The following is a 22757-nucleotide window of genomic DNA, read 5'->3' on the forward strand; positions in this document are numbered from 1 at the left end:
GTTTCACTGATTCGCAAAATTTTCTTTTAGGACTCAAAATTTAAATAAGGGGTAGATCGTATCATTTTAGCCAAATGTCTTATCTAATTAGTGACGCGCATGAATGGATTAACGAGATTCCCATTTGTCCCTGTATCATGTTTTGTATATTCTTTGTTTCAATTAGATTCTAATTTCTTTTGCAAAATATGTACCTAAATAATTAAATTGCATAGAGCTATTCCTTTTTTCTTTGGCACCGCAAGCATACATTGTGAGATCTTCATCCAGGTGATAATGTTTAAAACATAAAAAATAAATAATAATAATACAATGGATGCCACAGTTGCATCTATGAAATAAAATCACATTATCGTCACATCTTTGAGAGGAAACCATCGATTAGCGTAGCTTTAAATATTTGTTTTAAAATAAAGTAATGCAAAACTGATGTAAGGTTTTCACGGCCAAAAGTATTATTGGTATTATGCCGTGTAGCACTAGTGGCTAGACAGCGTTAGTGTCCAATGTAATGGTGTCTGAAACATTGGATAAAAAATAAATCCGATCATTTAAAACTGTCGGTTTCTCAAATAAAATAAAAAGCAATTTCTCTTATAACACACTCTGTGCAATAAATAGAGCATCTAATGTGAATGATTCTGTTTTTACACACTTTTAATATAACACCGTCAACAACGTTATGAACTCTCCCATTTAATCCAAAATACATATCGCACACCCAGATGAAGAGTAGTACAACTCAAAATACCTCTTTTTTCAGGAACAGCAAAAAACATTTTACTCGATTTTTATGTGACCGATTAAAAATATTTTTATATAATGTTGTATGTTATTTTACTAGGATATTTATTTGCTCAATTACTTATCATCAAATACACGTATCACTTGTTTATTAATTAATTTCGTGTTATTTTAGTATTCGTGACTAAATCATTGTTTAATAATTTTATCAACTCAAATTAATCAACTATTATGAATTAGTAAAATTAAAATTACTTACTTTTGTAAACAAAACCGGAGTATGTGGAGTTGATATGTAGAACGCCCGAGAAACAAGACAGGTTCAATCACGAATACCAAATCAACTAAAATAATTCACGCTTTATGACTGCAGTTAATCACGAATACAAAACTAAGTCGAAATAATCCAGTCTTTGTGCGTATTGACAGCACCTTCCCCTACTGCTGGTATGTCGTAATTGGTGATGTGTTACTGTTGTTGGTGGTGGGTGTACGTGGAGCAACTAAGAAAGACTAACTTACATCGCCATCACATTATTATTGATGGAGATTTTTAGACAGGTGTCTTTGTAGTTTGTGTAGTTTTCGACGCAGATTCCGAAAATCGCAATAACTCAATTTTGAATTATTTCGAGTTGTGCTACCCTTTATCTAGGTGTGGGTTATATATTGTTGACGAAGAAACAATACCGCCTAAGCGACACATACAATCTAAAAATCACTCTTTTATGAAATTCGATAGAGAACGAATTCCGCCTATATTTTTGTATACTTAGTTCATAATACTACTACTAAATATTGCGCACAGCAGTAAAAAATCAATACAAGATTAGCAACTATTTTTAGCGCAATACCGCCATCTCCAATACTCTTGCCACAACATAGTTTTGACATGCCACGGGAAAGTTGATAATCGTCAAAAGTCTTTTTTCCCTCCTGTTCAATTAGATTTTTGGCATTTGGGCGGTAATGTTTTTTCGTCGATAATATCATGTACTGAATTTTTTTTAACACGGTAGAACATATCCCTCGTTTAAAAAAAACAGAATAGAGTGTAACGTGAAACCTATTGGAACGGTTGAAGACGGCAGAAAATGGCCTAATTTAACCCGCTGGGGTAAAAAACCTCATTACATATCTATTTTCACTGTAAAAAATATGGTACCTAACAGAGACTGGATATCAGCTAACACGACAAAGATAAATTCACGTCCAACGTCTCGTTAAAACCTTGGAGCAATTATAGGAGCAACAATAATAATCAAAATTAATAACGGGGTCGACAGAATAGTCCAATGTTACTAAGGGAAAGAGATTCCGCACATTCATTTTAATTTTCCTATGATTAACACCCGAATCTAAAGTTGCTGATCCGCACGCTCCACAGTAGTTGGAAGCATTTAAATATTCCACCAAGGTGAGCGGTATTATGTTTCTAGCGTAGTACAGCTTGTGGTTGAGGACCGCAGCTCCGGCGATCTCCGACAGGGATCCTAGTCGAAAGACCATGGCCGGAGTGGGGCCCTGAGATTCTTCAACGTAAGAGAAGGAATTTCCGGAGAAGTCGACTTGTTGAAGCTTCAACCGCAGCATGGTGGCCGGAAGGGAACAGAGATTGTTGTTGGAGACAGACAGATACCTGGAAACATATTATAGTTGTTGGAGACAAACAGAAATATTGACATATCGTCGGTCGAGTACTTTTAATTTAACGGTAGATTTTAGAATCGTCAGGTGCAACTTTCCCTTTAATCATGTGCATTGTTTGTGCAGCCCATCAACTTATCTGTGGAAGATGAATTGATCGTAGACTTGCAGAAAATATTTGCAGATGTCGCACTTTAAAAAAAGTGGGATATTATATTATATTTATCCAAGACACTATAGTAGACACTAGATAGTGACCTTCCTCTTGTTTTGAGGGTCACGTGTGCAAAATTTCATCAATCTCAGAATAAAACTGTAGATTTGTATATAAATCAAATCCACGCCACCGTTTGATTTGTTGATTTGTTCACCGCATTTGAATTGATATGATTAAATTATAATAATTTCCTTGCTTTAGTATAGGGCTTTTATTTTCAGCGATGCCATATTGCCATATACTTATTTATTTTTTACATGAAACTGCAAAAAGAGTCGCAACTGCTCCAAACCATCTAGAGTCAGTGAGACTATGGCATCCCTAATTGCGGTGTGTTGGGAAGCTGAAGGAGTGGGGAGGGGAAGAGGAAGGTGGGGAAGTACCTGGCTATACAGATCTGGTCACTAAACACGGCCAAAGCCATTTCAAGCAACGTTTCAATACTGAATGTTAATGTTCAAGCCTGAACTTTCACCTTGGAATGTACAGCAAATATACTATACACGGTGTCCGGAAACTCGTAGTACAAGCGGGAAACTGGAGAATCTACACCACATGGGGAACCCAAAAAAACATAAAGTTTTTTGATTTGAGCATTTTCAAAAAAAAAAAAAAAAAACCAAAAAAAAATATTTTTCGGCTATTTTAGGGTTAAAGTTTTTTCTGGTGTTTAGGGTTGAATAACAGATGTTTTAACCCTGCAGAGCAGAAATATTTTATGATTACACCGGGTTAAATGAAGGGTGATTTCAAAATAATGCTTCAAATCCGAGTTTCTTCATTTGTTTTACTTTCAAATAGTTTTAATTAGTTGGGTACTTTGATCTTCAGTAATAATTTATAAGAATTTGATTAAAAAAAAAAAAAAAAATCAACTTCAAACTCGATTTACTCGATAACGAAAGCTCAAATAAAAAAAAAATATACTACAAAATCGACTCCAAATGTGATGTAGATTCACCAGTTTCCCGCTTGTACTACGAGTTTCCGGACACCCTGTATATTATTTTTAATTAATAATTTGTGAAATAACACACTAATCAAATAAAATTTACTTGCACATGCCGGGATTTGAACCCGCGCCCTCCAGCTTGCTAGTTGGGAGCCTTACCCCTCAGCCACGGAGGCTGTCACAACAATCTTTTTTAATTATTGAAGAAAATATTAGCGATTTCTATACGAAAATCTGAAACAGAAAAATCAGAAAAGGATACGGTCACATCTAGGACTCGAACCCAGGACCCTTGTCTTGCCAGGACACCGCTCTACCACTGAGCTAATGGGACCCTATCCCCCTCGGTCACTTTTAATTGTATCATACTTCGAATAAGAACTACCAACATTGTCTTCATTTTTTCACCGCACAATTTTATTGGCAACTATCTTTATGTATCGCAAGATTCAACCCGAACTAAATGCAATCTAGATAGTGTCTTTTTTTTTTAGATTTTATTTTTTTTTATTTATTTAATATTTGTATGTTTTTTACAATAAATATACAATTATACATATTATACAGTGTTATCAAGGTAAATAATAATAGCTTTTCCTCACCATAAAGAGACGAGGCTCTTGTGTTTGGTGAGTGAATCCTAGCTCAATTATATGGAATCATGTGAGTAAGTAAATAATATATTTGCAAAACCAAAGGGATAAGTAAGAAATAGGCAAGATTTATCAATAATACAGTTTCAAGGAAATAATAATAAGAGTAAGATATGGACATTTATAGTAGTTTTAGGTAATTTTTTAATTTTATTTTAAATTCCTGAATATCTTCAATATTTTTTAGATATAATGGAAGGATGTTAAAATATATTATACCTAGATAGAGATAGGTATTTTGTGTGTGCTTTGTATTAAGTTTTGGGATTTTGACAGTTTTTTGATATCTGACTGATGAATTGAATTGTAAGTTATTTAACTGTATTTCTTTATAAATTTGTAGAATTGAATATTTTTTATATATATTGTCTATTGTGGGTACATTGAATATTGAAAAGAGAATCTCAGTAGAAAATTTGGATGGTTTTTTCAATATTACTTTAATTATCAATCTTTGAACTATTTTAAGTGGAATTAATATATTGTTATAAGTTCCTCCCCAGCCAATAATACCATATTGTAATATAGATTGTACAATTGCATAGTACACTCTTTTTAGGTTTTCTAGTCTAAGAATATTTCTAAGTCTTATAAATATATAAATACATTTTCTAATTCTTTTGACAAGTTCACAAATTTGTTTTTTCCATTTAAAATGTTGATCTATATATATACCAAGATATTTAATTTCAGAAGTTAGACTAAGTATAGAACATAAACTAAGTATAGATAAACCTATAGTATTTTTTATTTTTAATGTGCGACATCTATTGACTTTTCTGCAAGTCGAGAATGAATATTTATTTTTCAGAATAACTTTATTGAGTAAAACCTCAAATTGTAATATTTAATTATTGATAATATTAATAATATAATATTAGCCATTTCTAAACGAAAATCTGATCGGGTATGTATGATCGCAAGATTCAACCCGATCAGATTTTCGTTTAGAAATCGCTAATATTATAATATGTATTCACTCACTCACTTACTCTATCCATACCTATATTTTTAAAATTCTTATATTTTATGTAACATATTTTGTCAACTCTGATATTTTTATGTAACCTGTATTTTGTTAACACTGATTTTTTTTTTTTTTTTTTAATTTTTTATATGTAATCTGTATAACTAAAAAATAAAGATGTACTTTATTATAGGTAAAAGCCCTATGGGCGTTTAAATAAATAAATAAAAAAATAAAAAAAATATTATCAATAATTAAATATTACAATTTGAGGTTTTACTCAATAAAGTTATTCCGAAAAATAAAAAAACAATCTTTTTTATTCAATAATAAAAAAAAGATTGTGGTATCTCGAACAAAGCCGGGTGCAGGCAACAAATATACATTTCTTACATATGGAACAAAAGATATACAATATGTAAAAGTTATAATAGAATGAAGGCAGATTTAGTATCAATCAGCCCAGATGTAGAATAAGTAGCACTCACTGAAGCGAGGTCATCTTGCCGAACCCCCTGGGCAGGTAACGCAGCCTGTTGGAGTCCAGCTTGAGGGTCACCAGGCCGGAGAGGCGGGCCAGGTTGTGCGGAGCGCGGCAGTTGATGTTATTGGAGCTGAGGTCGAGGAGTCGGAGCTTGCGGCCAATCTGGAATAACATCCATTTAAAGCTAGCTCGGAAAGGGGTGGAAGTTACTATAAAGAAACTTGAAAAATTCCACTTGGTCAATTTAAATGTGAATTTCACACAAGAGTCCCAACTGCTTCTAGCATTCTGGAGCCATTGAGACTATGGCATCCCTATAATAATAATAATGATTGGATTATTTATATAATATATATATTTAGAACCAGAGGACACACCCGTCAGCCTCATAATATATCCCAATTGGGGATACCATAATCTCACTGGGGTTAGCAGGGGGCAATTGGAACTCTGATGAACTCCATTAATTTTTTCAAAGGCACAGAGGTTGATTCTAAAAGTCATCCTACGTAAACCATCTATATTTCCAACAACACAGTTATTTAACTCTTTTAGTGTTCTCAGTCTAAATAATATATTCAAAAAGAACTCATTGTTACAAACTCACAAAGATCATTTCAATCCTACAATAACATTTCCAAAAATAAGTAACCGATCAAGATCACGTGGCAATTTAGAAATCCATAAATTTAAAATGAGCGCTTCTCAACACCATTATATTCTTCAAGGTATAAAATTTTTTAATGCACTCCCATATAAAATATAATCTGAAAAAAATTATAAAGCCTTTAAATTACAAATAAAACAACTTCTTGATCAACCAAATAATAATTATAAGTTTTAATTTAATTTTTTTCGTATCTTTTGATTACAGGTACATATATACATATTGACGGCCGGCATAGTCCAGTGGTAACGCATTGGACTGCCATTCCGAAGGTCGCGGGTTCGAACCCGGCGTGCGCAGATAAATTTTATTTGATTAATTTGTGTTATTTCACAATTAATTAATTAAAATAATATATAGTATATTTGCGGCACGTTCCAGAGTGGAAGATACTACCAGTATCGCCCTGGTGTAAGACCACCATTCAGAATTTAAACGTTGCTCCAAATGGCTTTAGCCGTGTTTAGTGACTAGATCTGAATAGCCAGGTACTTCCCCACCTTCCTCTTTCCCTTCCCCACTTACCTTCAGCCTCACAACATCCCCCAATTGGGGATGCCATAGTCTCACTGGCTCCAGACGGGAGCAGTTGGGACTCTTGTGAGGTATTCACTATAAAAAAATTTAAAAAAAAAATATCAGTAGTAATTGATCAAATTCAAATTTTAATAGTACATACTAAGTATATAATTAACTATTTAATTTCATTATTAATTAACAAAAAAAAATGTTTTTCTTTTTTTACCATATCCTCTTGAAATATTATATTAGCATTCGAACCACCAACAGCTTATTGTCGCAATTTATTATGTACCTTCGCTTGCAATATTATCAGCTCTGTTTACTCCAAATGAATAAAATAACTCCATATACTTATACCACCTACTACCTACTTATTAATCGAAATGTAATAATAATATTTTTATTTTACTACTCTTCTTAAATTAATGTTAAATGTAAATAAATATATTCTTAAATTTATTTACATTTACTGTGTATCTAATTTAGTCTATTTTCATTATCTACACTTTTGTTATCATGCTATATACATTTTGTTTATTTCTTACTTTATAAATAAAAACTTTCTTTTCTTTACCCTATGTATAATTGTAATGGCACTACTCCCCAAATCAAACACGAGAAACGTTTTTCTCTATTGAATTGGGTGGTTACGTTAGGAAGAAAACATTTTTATTGTAATTAGTTTTTTTTAGTTTAACATATTTATGTTTTTATATAAAAGAAATATATTTAAAAAAAAAAAAAATTAAAGTGACAGAACTTCTGTCAAAGCCTATGGCTTCAGTGCTTACGGAAGCTATGCAGACCAACTCATCAATCATTGCTATCCTTATTTTATCTACTGGAGCGATGACATTTACAAAATAAATACCTTGAGCGATGGAGATTTCCGTTTTGGATTTGGCAGTGCCCATTCAAAAAATCATACCTCCGAATATTAATAAAGAAACATATAAACTGCTTACTGTGGTTTAAAGCCAATGAATCCACATTTATAATAATATTATGATCATTTGTATAGCGCCGTTTTTGTGCAAAATCACCTCCAAGGCGCTGTACAAATGTATAACACAATTCTACAATTATCTATGTTATTACTAATAATATACAGTAGGAGATAATATACAGTACCATACTTACCTGGTAGGTCACTTGAGATTAACACTTAATTAACATTAACTAGTTGTTTATTAGCGAAATTTAGATACAGAATTTAGGACATAATTGGATTTTCCCGTATTTATTTTAATAATATATTTATATTTATGTTCTTTAATGAGCGTGTTTAGGAAAGGAAAAGCACATTTTATGCTGGGCGGTACTACAGTACAAGGTTTTGATCAGAATTCACTTTTCTAAATGTGATTCGTCCCTCAGTTTAAGACAGATTTCGACACCTTCATTGTTAATCTCATATTTGTAGGTTTTATAATTGAGCTGTTTGCAGAAATGAATAAATTTAGGCAGCCATCATTCAAGGACTAGAGCGATGAGACCTAAATATAGGTAGTCATCGTTCCACTGTCTATCAGCAAATTTTTTGCAATATTACCCACCTTTAATTACCTTTGTTTTACATTTTATATGTATGTAGATTTTTCTTCTAAAACTGTATTTACTTAATTGTAAAATTATTGGGAAAAAATAAAAATAGTGGTTAATAATTATTGAGATTAGAACCAATCAATTGTGAAGTATTAATAAGAAAGTAATATTAGTATATCGTCCTTGAGGTGATGACAAATTATCCAATAACTGTTATTAACAAAGAATGTATTGTTGGTACCTGTGCTCCTTCGAGCCATCTCCAGTCTGATTTGTCCCTGCTGCCGAGATCATTTCCTCCCAGGATTAACTCCACCAGGTTCGGCATGGCCCCTGGACAAACAAACAACTTCTGAACAATGTTCCAGATACATTACAGATATTCTTATATCTAGTTTGTTACAAAAGTAACATCCATACTGTACTTAATAGAAACGAAGGAAGAGTGCCGACTGTGGCCAAGCTATGATCAGACTGCACCAAATATCAAAGAACACAGACGTCTGGTAAGTATGCTGTCCTAGTTCTACTGATACAATGGAAGATGCTCCGAGGAACTAGCGACATTGATCCCTAGGAAACATGCCAAGCACTTGCCCAACATATGTACACAGTTGACATTTACCACCACATGAGAACAGGTCATTTCTATGGGACTATAGGACTCTTTCTTGAGTTGAACAGCAATTTTTGAGGTGTTTGTCTTTGTCTTTTTTGAGGTAACCAGAATATTTTTGGCATAGATTTTTTTGTGTACTTGATTATATTTTTTTATAACTGAGGAAACAATCACGAGAGAATTCAACTATTATGGTACTATGTTCCTGATGGCTACCTAATGCGTGCTTGAAACACAAGTGGCGAGTGGCGGAGCAGTGGCGCGGACACAGGTCTCCTCCATTGGCTTTATATGGCATAAATTATACACAGGCGACATGACGCGGGCACCACCGCCATACAAAGTTTAAGATGCCTCCACGCCACGTCTTCGCCACTCGCCACTTGTATGTAAACCACGCCTAATAGAGAGTCATCATAGATTATTCTATCTACCTGCCTATAGGACAAACCTGCCAATGGTTCTCCAGTGGGGAGGAGATTTCTCTTGAACAAAATCTCTTCTGATATAGACATATTTAGAGTCAGTGAAGAGATTACAAAAGGAAATCCTATTGATACTTGAAATTTTCATCTCTTTGAATCAAATTCAAATCTTTGTAACATTAATCTTACATAATAATATGTATTTCTAAATCTTTGTAACCTTATTGTTGCATCTTACATAATAATATGTATTTCTAAATCTTTGTAACCTTATTGTTGTATCTTACATAATAATATGTATTTCTAAATCTTTGTAACCTTATTGTTGCATCTTACATAATAATATGTATTTCTAAATCTTTGTAACCTTATTGTTGCATCTTACATAATAATATGTATTTCTAAATCTTTGTAACCTTATTGTTGTATCTTACATAATAATATGTATTTCTAAATCTTTGTAACCTTATTGTTGCATCTTACATAATAATATGTATTTCTAAATCTTTGTAACCTTATTGTTGTATCTTACATAATAATATGTATTTCTAAATCTTTGTAACCTTATTGTTGTATCTTACATAATAATATGTATTTCTAAATCTTTGTAACCTTATTGTTGTATCTTACATAATAATATGTATTTCTAAATCTTTGTAACCTTATTGTTGCATCTTACATAATAATATGTATTTCTAAATCTTTGTAACCTTATTGTTGTATCTTACATAATAATATGTATTTCTAAATCTTTGTAACCTTATTGTTGTATCTTACATAATAATATGTATTTCTAAATCTTTGTAACCTTATTGTTGTATCTTACATAATAATATGTATTTCTAAATCTTTGTAACCTTATTGTTGCATCTTACATAATAATATGTATTTCTAAATCTTTGTAACCTTATTGTTGTATCTTACATAATAATATGTATTTCTAAATCTTTGTAACCTTATTGTTGTATCTTACATAATAATATGTATTTCTAAATCTTTGTAACCTTATTGTTGCATCTTACATAATAATATGTATTTCTAAATCTTTGTAACCTTATTGTTGTATCTTACATAATAATATGTATTTCTAAATCTTTGTAACCTTATTGTTGTATCTTACATAATAATATGTATTTCTAAATCTTTGTAACCTTATTGTTGTATCTTACATAATAATATGTATTTCTAAATCTTTGTAACCTTATTGTTGCATCTTACATAATAATATGTATTTCTAAATCTTTGTAACCTTATTGTTGTATCTTACATAATAATATGTATTTCTAAATCTTTGTAACCTTATTGTTGTATCTTACATAATAATATGTATTTCTAAATCTTTGTAACCTTATTGTTGCATCTTACATAATAATATGTATTTCTAAATCTTTGTAACCTTATTGTTGTATCTTACATAATAATATGTATTTCTAAATCTTTGTAACCTTATTGTTGTATCTTACATAATAATATGTATTTCTAAATCTTTGTAACCTTATTGTTGCATCTTACATAATAATATGTATTTCTAAATCTTTGTAACCTTATTGTTGTATCTTACATAATAATATGTATTTCTAAATCTTTGTAACCTTATTGTTGTATCTTACATAATAATATGTATTTCTAAATCTTTGTAACCTTATTGTTGCATCTTACATAATAATATGTATTTCTAAATCTTTGTAACCTTATTGTTGTATCTTACATAATAATATGTATTTCTAAATCTTTGTAACCTTATTGTTGTATCTTACATAATAATATGTATTTCTAAATCTTTGTAACCTTATTGTTGTATCTTACATAATAATATGTATTTCTAAATCTTTGTAACCTTATTGTTGTATCTTACATAATAATATGTATTTCTAAATCTTTGTAACCTTATTGTTGCATCTTACATAATAATATGTATTTCTAAATCTTTGTAACCTTATTGTTGTATCTTACATAATAATATGTATTTCTAAATCTTTGTAACCTTATTGTTGTATCTTACATAATAATATGTATTTCTAAATCTTTGTAACCTTATTGTTGCATCTTACATAATAATATGTATTTCTAAATCTTTGTAACCTTATTGTTGTATCTTACATAATAATATGTATTTCTAAATCTTTGTAACCTTATTGTTGTATCTTACATAATAATATGTATTTCTAAATCTTTGTAACCTTATTGTTGCATCTTACATAATAATATGTATTTCTAAATCTTTGTAACCTTATTGTTGTATCTTACATAATAATATGTATTTCTAAATCTTTGTAACCTTATTGTTGTATCTTACATAATAATATGTATTTCTAAATCTTTGTAACCTTATTGTTGCATCTTACATAATAATATGTATTTCTAAATCTTTGTAACCTTATTGTTGTATCTTACATAATAATATGTATTTCTAAATCTTTGTAACCTTATTGTTGCATCTTACATAATAATATGTATTTCTAAATCTTTGTAACCTTATTGTTGTATCTTACATAATAATATGTATTTCTAAATCTTTGTAACCTTATTGTTGTATCTTACATAATAATATGTATTTCTAAATCTTTGTAACCTTATTGTTGCATCTTACATAATAATATGTATTTCTAAATCTTTGTAACCTTATTGTTGTATCTTACATAATAATATGTATTTCTAAATCTTTGTAACCTTATTGTTGTATCTTACATAATAATATGTATTTCTAAATCTTTGTAACCTTATTGTTGCATCTTACATAATAATATGTATTTCTAAATCTTTGTAACCTTATTGTTGTATCTTACATAATAATATGTATTTCTAAATCTTTGTAACCTTATTGTTGTATCTTACATAATAATATGTATTTCTAAATCTTTGTAACCTTATTGTTGCATCTTACATAATAATATGTATTTCTAAATCTTTGTAACCTTATTGTTGTATCTTACATAATAATATGTATTTCTAAATCTTTGTAACCTTATTGTTGTATCTTACATAATAATATGTATTTCTAAATCTTTGTAACCTTATTGTTGTATCTTACATAATAATATGTATTTCTAAATCTTTGTAACCTTATTGTTGTATCTTACATAATAATATGTATTTCTAAATCTTTGTAACCTTATTGTTGCATCTTACATAATAATATGTATTTCTAAATCTTTGTAACCTTATTGTTGTATCTTACATAATAATATGTATTTCTAAATCTTTGTAACCTTATTGTTGTATCTTACATAATAATATGTATTTCTAAATCTTTGTAACCTTATTGTTGCATCTTACATAATAATATGTATTTCTAAATCTTTGTAACCTTATTGTTGTATCTTACATAATAATATGTATTTCTAAATCTTTGTAACCTTATTGTTGTATCTTACATAATAATATGTATTTCTAAATCTTTGTAACCTTATTGTTGTATCTTACATAATAATATGTATTTCTAAATCTTTGTAACCTTATTGTTGTATCTTACATAATAATATGTATTTCTAAATCTTTGTAACCTTATTGTTGCATCTTACATAATAATATGTATTTCTAAATCTTTGTAACCTTATTGTTGTATCTTACATAATAATATGTATTTCTAAATCTTTGTAACCTTATTGTTGTATCTTACATAATAATATGTATTTCTAAATCTTTGTAACCTTATTGTTGCATCTTACATAATAATATGTATTTCTAAATCTTTGTAACCTTATTGTTGTATCTTACATAATAATATGTATTTCTAAATCTTTGTAACCTTATTGTTGCATCTTACATAATAATATGTATTTCTAAATCTTTGTAACCTTATTGTTGTATCTTACATAATAATATGTATTTCTAAATCTTTGTAACCTTATTGTTGTATCTTACATAATAATATGTATTTCTAAATCTTTGTAACCTTATTGTTGCATCTTACATAATAATATGTATTTCTAAATCTTTGTAACCTTATTGTTGTATCTTACATAATAATATGTATTTCTAAATCTTTGTAACCTTATTGTTGCATCTTACATAATAATATGTATTTCTAAATCTTTGTAACCTTATTGTTGTATCTTACATAATAATATGTATTTCTAAATCTTTGTAACCTTATTGTTGTATCTTACATAATAATATGTATTTCTAAATCTTTGTAACCTTATTGTTGCATCTTACATAATAATATGTATTTCTAAATCTTTGTAACCTTATTGTTGCATCTTACATAATAATATGTATTTCTAAATCTTTGTAACCTTATTGTTGTATCTTACATAATAATATGTATTTCTAAATCTTTGTAACCTTATTGTTGTATCTTACATAATAATATGTATTTCTAAATCTTTGTAACCTTATTGTTGCATCTTACATAATAATATGTATTTCTAAATCTTTGTAACCTTATTGTTGCATCTTACATAATAATATGTATTTCTAAATCTTTGTAACCTTATTGTTGCATCTTACATAATAATATGTATTTCTAAATCTTTGTAACCTTATTGTTGTATCTTACATAATAATATGTATTTCTAAATCTTTGTAACCTTATTGTTGTATCTTACATAATAATATGTATTTCTAAATCTTTGTAACCTTATTGTTGTATCTTACATAATAATATGTATTTCTAAATCTTTGTAACCTTATTGTTGTATCTTACATAATAATATGTATTTCTAAATCTTTGTAACCTTATTGTTGTATCTTACATAATAATATGTATTTCTAAATCTTTGTAACCTTATTGTTGTATCTTACATAATAATATGTATTTCTAAATCTTTGTAACCTTATTGTTGTATCTTACATAATAATATGTATTTCTAAATCTTTGTAACCTTATTGTTGTATCTTACATAATAATATGTATTTCTAAATCTTTGTAACCTTATTGTTGTATCTTACATAATAATATGTATTTATCTTTGTAACCTTATTGTTGTATCTTACATAATAATATGTATTTCTAAATCTTTGTAACCTTATTGTTGTATCTTACATAATAATATGTATTTCTAAATCTTTGTAACCTTATTGTTGCATCTTACATAATAATATGTATTTCTAAATCTTTGTAACCTTATTGTTGCATCTTACATAATAATATGTATTTCTAAATCTTTGTAACCTTATTGTTGTATCTTACATAATAATATGTATTTCTAAATCTTTGTAACCTTATTGTTGTATCTTACATAATAATATGTATTTCTAAATCTTTGTAACCTTATTGTTGCATCTTACATAATAATATGTATTTCTAAATCTTTGTAACCTTATTGTTGCATCTTACATAATAATATGTATTTCTAAATCTTTGTAACCTTATTGTTGCATCTTACATAATAATATGTATTTCTAAATCTTTGTAACCTTATTGTTGCATCTTACATAATAATATGTATTTCTAAATCTTTGTAACCTTATTGTTGTATCTTACATAATAATATGTATTTCTAAATCTTTGTAACCTTATTGTTGCATCTTACATAATTTCTAAATCTTTGTAAACATAATGTTGCATCTTATAGAATAATATGTATTGCTAAAGGCAGATCTCCAGCGACAATATTACCACAAACATTGAACGAAATGTTTGTGCAAACATGAAACATTGGGGCAGGGCCACAATGTTTTTGTGGCTCCGACCCAATGTTTTGAAAACATTTGGTCACTGGTGACCTCACTTTATTTAATTAAACTTATTTGTTTGTAATGTATAAGAAATTTGTCAATAAAAATGATTATTATTTTAAGAGTTGGAGGTGAAGCCTTGTCAAGCTTATGAGAGATATATTCTTACCGAGTTCTGGTGGCAGTTTTTGCAATAGGTTTTGCGACAAATCGAGGGTCTGCAGCGAGCGGAGGCACAGGATCTCCCGGCGAAAGGTGTGCAGCTCCACGCCGCTGATCTGCAGCTGCAGCAGGGAGCGCGGCAGGCCCCGCAGTGGGTACTTTGAGATATCTCCGATGATGATCAACCTTGTGGGGGGCGCCCTTACCTGCAACTAGAACCGTTTGCACTCAACTTCTTTTATTTATGTCCATATCAGTCTGTCTGTGCAGATAGACAAACAATAGCGCATGTTGCTTTTACGTCCAACAGATTGCACTGTTTAAAAAAAAAAGCATCTTTTTACCTGTCCCAGGTGACATCTATATAATATAGATATATAAAAACACAGGCGTATTCGAATACAACGTTGTGTCAAAATTTCAAAACAATCGATGAAGAACTTTAAGAGATTTAAGATTTTTAACAAACGAACATTTTGCAATTTTACACTCTGCGGAAGTCGCCAGAAGAGATAAAATCAGAAGAAAACATAAAAACATTTAAAATTAAATTACGAAAATATGTGATTGATTCATTTTAAATGTTTTTTTTTTTTTTTTTTTATAGTGAATACCTCACAAGAGTCCCAACTGCTCCCGTCTGGAGCCAGTGAGACTATGGCATCCCCAATTGGGGGATGTTGTGAGGCTGAAGGTAAGTGGGGAAGGGAAAGAGGAAGGTGGGGAAGTACCTGGCTATTCAGATCTAGTCACTAAACACGGCTAAAGCCATTTATGAGAGTGTTAAATGTGTTACTATAATTATATGTACATGTATATAAGGATTGTATTAGGACATAGATAACTATGGACCTACTTAAAATACCGCAATAAACAATAAGAAGTAAAATGGAATCTAGGTATCGGCAATGCAACAAAATATTGAGTTCTTTCTACGAAAAGCAGTCACAATAAAGTCATTAAAAAGTTATTTATTTCATAAAATGAATGCAGACATTTTTTTTTTATATTTTTGGTACACCAAAATATATAATAACACATTTATAAAAATATTTTTTTTTTATAGTTCATAACTAAGTAGTAGATTTTACAAAATACTCTGTAAACTGTCTTACTAATTAGATTCTTACGCGCCCGTTCAACTTTGGTGTGGTAAAACCGGCCTTGAACCTGGTTCAAGACAGTTTTAACTACACAAATGACATGGTAAAAAAACCGGCTCTCAACGGCAAGATAATCTAAACACAATAACAAGATCAAAAAACAAAATGAATAATGCACCTGAAGACATTAACCCGATGTGTTTTCAAAATTTTGCGGCTTACGTAGATTTAAAATTAGAGAAAATAAAAACTCAAATACTAATAAATATTGACAAAAATATGTTGGAATTTTAAAAGACAACCGAATTTATTTGTTAAAAATATGATGATATAATTACTTGCTTGGACTCCATGAATGAGGTTAAAGGAGAAGTTGAGACCAAATTATTATAAGCATTAATTACTCGCCTGAAATATCTGTACAAATTGAAAATATCTCCCGAGTAAAAATAAATGCCGCCGACGGGAATTGAACCCGCACATTCTGATGACCGGTCATGTTCTCTGGACCACTGAGCTACGTCGGCTTATTCCCAACCCGCCAAATAATTCAATATGTACAAGTACTTCAATCGACAATTACTGCTTATTATATTTTTCTTCGCCTGTAAACAACCAAATATATTTTTGTAGGAAAGGCTTTGTTAGTGCTGAATTTCCTACTAGATGGTGTCGAGATATACTATGGGTGTATCGGCACTAACCCGACAAACTTTAACCAGCTATTCCTTAGCACATTTGGAGTAAAAAATGTTATGTGCACTTTGCTGTCCGGTAACGTTTTTTTTTAATAAAAAATTAATTAAACATATTTTCACCACATGTCACCACTGTTTTATCCTTTGTCAAAATTTGAAAGCAACATCGCAACTCTCGCGTGTTGCTGCGAACGAAGCCCGTATTACATAATCCAGTACCAGAAAAGAAATATTTTATTTAACAATAATGATTATTCACATTTTTCGTATGCGAATCACTGATTGTCTTCTTGTATTGTACACATCAGTTTTATTTTTGTATCTAAATTGTTTCACCTCTGGAATGCTTTGGTTTCACCTCTTACGCGTTTCACGTATTAAATAGTCTAATTTTGAAACTAAGAAACTAATTAGTAGATTTCCTGAATTTATAATCGAAGTCCAATAATTCTGAGCACTTTTAAAAACAATTTTCCTCACTTAGGTACTTATCAATAATAATAATTGGATTATTTGAACAGCGCCGTTGTTTTTTAAATCACCGTAAGTGCTCTGTCAAAATGTTACTTGCTAGGCTATCCTACAACGTATATTTTTTAATAAATTTAGTTATTTACAACTTCGCGGAATGTGATTTATGAATATTATTGCTTATGTTAAAAGCCTTCCAGAATTACCGGAATATAACGAGCAGCTTGACACACTTAAGTTTATTTCCACTAATTTGAAGGTACAAAGAATGTATAGTTTTAAAAACAATCCCGATGAATCAAAAAACGGTTCATATAAAACTGCTGCGCAACACACTGAGACAAAGGAAAGCACTCACACAAACGTCATGACTGCATTGGATTGACCACCTGCAAATGAATGCTGCCAGATTGCTAATTTATTTAAACAATAATTATTAAATTTTATTTAAAATATCGCAATTTTTTTAAAAAATCGACAATAAATTACAACTATAATTTAAAAAAAATATTCTTAACCCCACGCTTTTTCGTAATTGATTAATTAATTCAGAATTTAAACGTTGCTTGAAATGACTAGCCGTATTTGGTGACCAGATCTGAATATCCAGGTTCAGAATTTAAACGTTGCTTGAAATGACTAGCCGTATTTGGTGACCAGATCTGAATATCCAGGTTTAGAATTTAAACGTTGCTTGAAATGACTAGCCGTATTTGGTGACCAGATCTGAATATCCAGGTTCAGAATTTAAACGTTGCTTGAAATGACTAGCCGTATTTGGTGACCAGATCTGAATATCCAGGTTTAGAATTTAAACGTTGCTTGAAATGACTAGCCGTATTTGGTGACCAGATCTGAATATCCAGGTACTTCCTCACCTTCCACTCCTTCCCTTAGCCATAAAACTTACCCCAATTCAACATAAAAATTGTTTAAATTATCGGATGTAATGAAATGCATAATAATTAGACCCCAAAATACTTAATTATTCAGGGAAATAAACCCCTGAGTCATCAGTTGGAAATACCAACGACATTAAGTGAAATTAACAATGCAATAATCCTATTATTGCATTGTTTAAAATTTCACTTAATTATTAGCATTAGCAAATAATATTGGGATTAGCAAATAATAATTTACGACAATTTACTCGGAAATCAATAAAGCCAGAATAATAAAAAAAGAAAGTTATCACTTACGTCGTCTGTAAGTGGCTTTACCAAAGTTTGATAATGCCGTCAGAAGGTGAAACAGCTGTCACGCGTAATAATAATTACAACTAGCAGAACTTGTTTATAAACACACTGTTTTTATAAATTTTTTAATAAGACTGTTAAAATAAAAAAAATCTCTAAATTGAAATGGAGTTCTACAAACTAAACTTAAAATCAAATAAATTTATTGCGAAGGTTCAAAGTACTGTACTGTAATATTATATTAAATAATTTTTACGTGTTTAATTATTGTTTAAAGTCAGATTAAAGCGATTAAAAAACCCACCTGGCAATTCTTATTCGAGTTTCGTTGTTTTTACGTATTGGCGCGCTTACAAGCATCAGTCGTCTCATTTTTAACCATTAATATTTAGTGTGTAGGAAAGAGAGAAGACGCTTTTCGACACACTTGTCGAAAAACTTGTTGAATGCCGACGGGCATACTCTTCTACAGATTTTATTAAATATTGATATGTAGGTAATATTGATGTGTAAATGAATGACATTGTGAGAATTTTACCAATAAATAATAAATGAAAATGCGGACATGTAGTTTATGTTAATTTTTTTATTGGAGCATTTGTTCGAAGTGACTACCATTATTTTCGATGCAAGCGTGTAGTCTTGTTATATTTTGATTATTTAAGTTTGCAGGATTTGCTTTAATTTCTGCAGCGGCTTCCATCACTCGTTCGAGCAGTTGCTCTCTTGAGGCTATTGGCTTAGCATACACTTTTTCCTTGAGAGCCCCCCACAGGTAGTAATCCAGGGGGGTCAGGTCGGGTGATCTTGGTGGCCAAGCAATGGCCGGACTTCCACGGCCTATCCAACGACCAGGAAACTCGACATCCAAGTAGTTCCGCACGGCAATCGAATAGTGTGGTGGGGCTCCATCGTGCTGGAACCACATTCTCCGTAGTAATTCGAGGTTCACATCTTCCAGAATCTCGCCCAGTTGCACTTGTAAGAACTCCAAATACATCGGTCCATTTAGTCTGGGAGGCAACTCGATTGGACCGAGTATTTGATTTCCCAGGATTCCTGCCCACATGTTGATGGAAAATCTGTCCTGGCTCGACGACTCCCGAACAAGCTTGGGGTTTTGTTCAGCCCAATGGTGCAAGTTGTGCACATTTAGCACTCCTGTTTTAGTGAACTGTGCTTCGTCGGTAAACAATATGTTTTTCATGAAGTCTGCATCTCTTATGACATTATGCAGCATTCTTCTGCAGTACACGACTCTGGAAAAGTGGTCATTCTCCATGAGGCCTTGGCAGCGCCTATAGTGAAAAGGTTTGAGCCCGTGCTTCTTCAGAACTCTCCATACCGCCATGTGTTCCCTGTGTCCTATCATCAGAGCGACCCGACGCACGGACAGCGTGGGGTCTTCGGTAATTAAGTTCAGGATTCTCTCCTCAACTGCCACAGGAACGATGTTGTGTCCTCCGCCGGCGCCTTCAATCCGTCCGATGCCACAGTCACGCAATTGTTGATACATCTGAAACAAAACAACAAATAACAACTGCTTTTATTATTCAGCTCAGTAATAATGTCAAATAAACAATCGCGGGCTTTTTCACTCATTTTATTTTTAAAGAACACTTATTTTAGGCACATATCAGAAAACTTACGTTTTCTCTTCATTTATTTCATTTTTTTATAGTAAAATGTATAACAAAGTGTTTTAAATTATAATTTTCTTAACTAGGTACGGTTGATATCTTGGATTCACAGGGGTGAAATTGAATTCAAGTAATTTAAATAATCCCATGGTGAGAAAGGGAGTGAATTCAATTGCAGTGAATGATGCATTTATTAGAGATTAAAATTAATTAACTTTTTAAAACGCCGTTTAGTGACCACTGAACACAAATCACCTAAAGTACAATTTACATTTTTAAAGTTGGTGGCCCCTTGTTATGTTTTTAATGTTCCCAGTTTAAATTTCAAAAGCGCTTTTTGGCATTATCAATGAATGTAAATAGTTTCAATAAACAATTGATAGGGTACAAACCTGGACAAAGGTAGCATGGTGTGGGACGCGTCTTCCAGGAAACCTCATGCGATACTCCCTTACGGCTGCTCGTGAATTTCCATTGCAAAATCCATAAACAAAAACAATATCTGCTTGCTCGGCAGGTGGATAATTGAGGGGCATATTTCAACAGTAAAAACTTAGATAACAAAACAAAAACGAAACTAGAAACTTGATGACATGCGAACTCCCAAAACAGCACTGACCACTGATACGAGACGGGGTGGCGGGAACCACACGGGACTTGAGACAGAATATGTGTGAAAGAGATGACAGTAGCGCGGCGTTGCCAATTATTTTACCCCTATACTGTGGGCAGTAGCGGAGTGTGGAAATTTTATTTATTTTTTGTTTTTAAAAGAAAAAAAATGTTACCGGACAGCAAAGTGTACATAACATTTTTTACTCCAAATGTGCTAAGGAATAGCTGGTTAAAGTTTGTCGGGTTAGTGCCGATACACCCTGTATTTACATTTGTTGGTGAAATATTTTGACTTATCAAATTTTATGTTTTTTTAATGATAAACTAATGTTTATAAGACACGGTTTTTATGCAAAGTGTAACGTGTTCTATTACACGTAAAATGAACCTTAAATCAAATCCACCATAAAATACAACAGTAAAGAGCTCATTCAATAGGGAATTCTCGTGCATTTTGTAAATAATTTATTTCAATAAAGATAATTATTTTATTATGTGCCTCTTTTTTTTCTTTTTTTTTAAATGCATTTTCAATTTTTTGTAGTTGTTTTAAAAATTGCGTGCTATTTCGGCTCTGAAAACGGTCATGCGCCATTTTGACCGCTACGTCACAAGTGCTACGTCACACCTTTGCCGCCGCCGACGCCATCGGCTTGCAGGATCTACTCAGGCCGGTCAACAGTGACGTCATCGTTCGCCCTTGAACGCTTGATCAATCACCGGGCGTTTTTAGCTGCGTTGAAATATTTCGTTCGCGCCTGTTTTTAAAGTCATTATAACTTTAATAAATGATTTTTGAAAATTATAAAAACTATGTATTCTTGTGTCTGAAGTGTTTCTACACGTGAATAATTAATAATAAGTGATTTTTTGGTGTGAAGAGAATTCCCTATTGGTTTTGAATAAATCACGGGAAAAGTGGAAACAGCCTACCTTGAATTCCCAAGAAATCCGGGCTCTAAATGAACTTGCACTGTCCGGGTGAAATTTCCTCCACAACGAGATAAAGGAGATGTGATTTTGATATTTAGCACAAAGCATGTGAATTATACAACGAGGATACTACGATTGCACCTTCTTGCTATACGACACGAATTTGACTAATGCCGTATTTGTGACAATTTACAATGCAACAAAAATTTTCAAGTGTGGGTAAGGCTGGGTAAATAATTACCGTAACACGTTTTTAATCATTACACCTTCAGCTTAGTAGGTACCCATTATTCATGCAACAATATTGTTCTTTCAATATACATATTACTTTGTGTATATAACAGTGATACCGCATGTAAAGAAACAATAAATACAAAATAGTGAAAGTAAGGTATGTTACCTCTGTGGCTGTGAGGTTTGAAAGCTCGTACTGCTTCAAGCTCTCCATGTTTCCTTCAAGAGCTAGTTTCAAAATATTCAAAAACGACTTCAACTGCGATTCCTCTGATTTAATACACAAATCATTTGGAGGATTTCTAAATCTAATTGTAGCTTTTCCTTCATTGCAGAACTTCGTAAACACTTGCTCGATGTTTCCGTTAACTTTATATCGGAATCCGCTTTTGTTAAGTGAGTTAAAATGCAATATGAAATAGGCGTTTTTATCTTTAGCCTCTCTACCAAATGCTAGAGTTGATTTGAGGGGGCGACTCGGTGCCTTTCCGACATTTAAATTGGAAAGTTGTCGGTTAATGACGATGACATCGCATAGTAACTTCATTATTGGACCACTCTTATCGTATTTCCACTATTATTCACTATTAAAACTTATTCGAATAAATAATCTAGTAAATTGACGTTTGAGCAGCTGGCGC

At 31.2% G+C, this 22757-nt stretch overlaps 1 protein-coding gene across 1 annotated transcript; it reads right to left on the bottom strand.

The window, feature by feature from the left end:
- Positions 1-486: 486 nt before the first annotated feature.
- On the bottom strand, positions 487-22663 carry Lrr47 (Leucine-rich repeat 47). Its single transcript, XM_089643362.1, has 6 exons — positions 22283-22663; positions 15234-15432; positions 8640-8731; positions 5669-5826; positions 2097-2383; positions 487-518 (listed from the first exon to the last, which is right to left on the bottom strand). The coding sequence occupies exons 1-6, from the start codon at positions 22661-22663 to the stop codon at positions 487-489; spliced, it is 1149 nt and encodes a 382-aa protein (XP_089499488.1).
- Positions 22664-22757: the final 94 nt, after the last annotated feature.

Source organism: Hesperophylax consimilis, chromosome 19 (assembly GCF_061612785.1).
Source record: "Hesperophylax consimilis isolate HC1 chromosome 19, BYU_Hcon_1.0, whole genome shotgun sequence".
Classification (NCBI taxonomy): Eukaryota; Metazoa; Arthropoda; class Insecta; order Trichoptera; family Limnephilidae; genus Hesperophylax; species Hesperophylax consimilis.

What these genes read in the sequence shown, in the direction of transcription:
- Lrr47 (XM_089643362.1), bottom strand. Translation starts at nt 22,663, where the DNA reads ATGAAGTTACTATGCGATGTCATCGTCATTAACCGACAACTTTCCAAT. An exon ending in CAAACCTCACAGCCACAGAG is followed by an intron (nt 15,433 to 22,282) that starts GTAACATACCTT and finishes TTCTAGTTGCAG; the next exon opens with GTAAGGGCGCCCCCCACAAG. An exon ending in GGCAAGATGACCTCGCTTCA is followed by an intron (nt 2,384 to 5,668) that starts GTGAGTGCTACT and finishes ATATGTTTCCAG; the next exon opens with GTATCTGTCTGTCTCCAACA.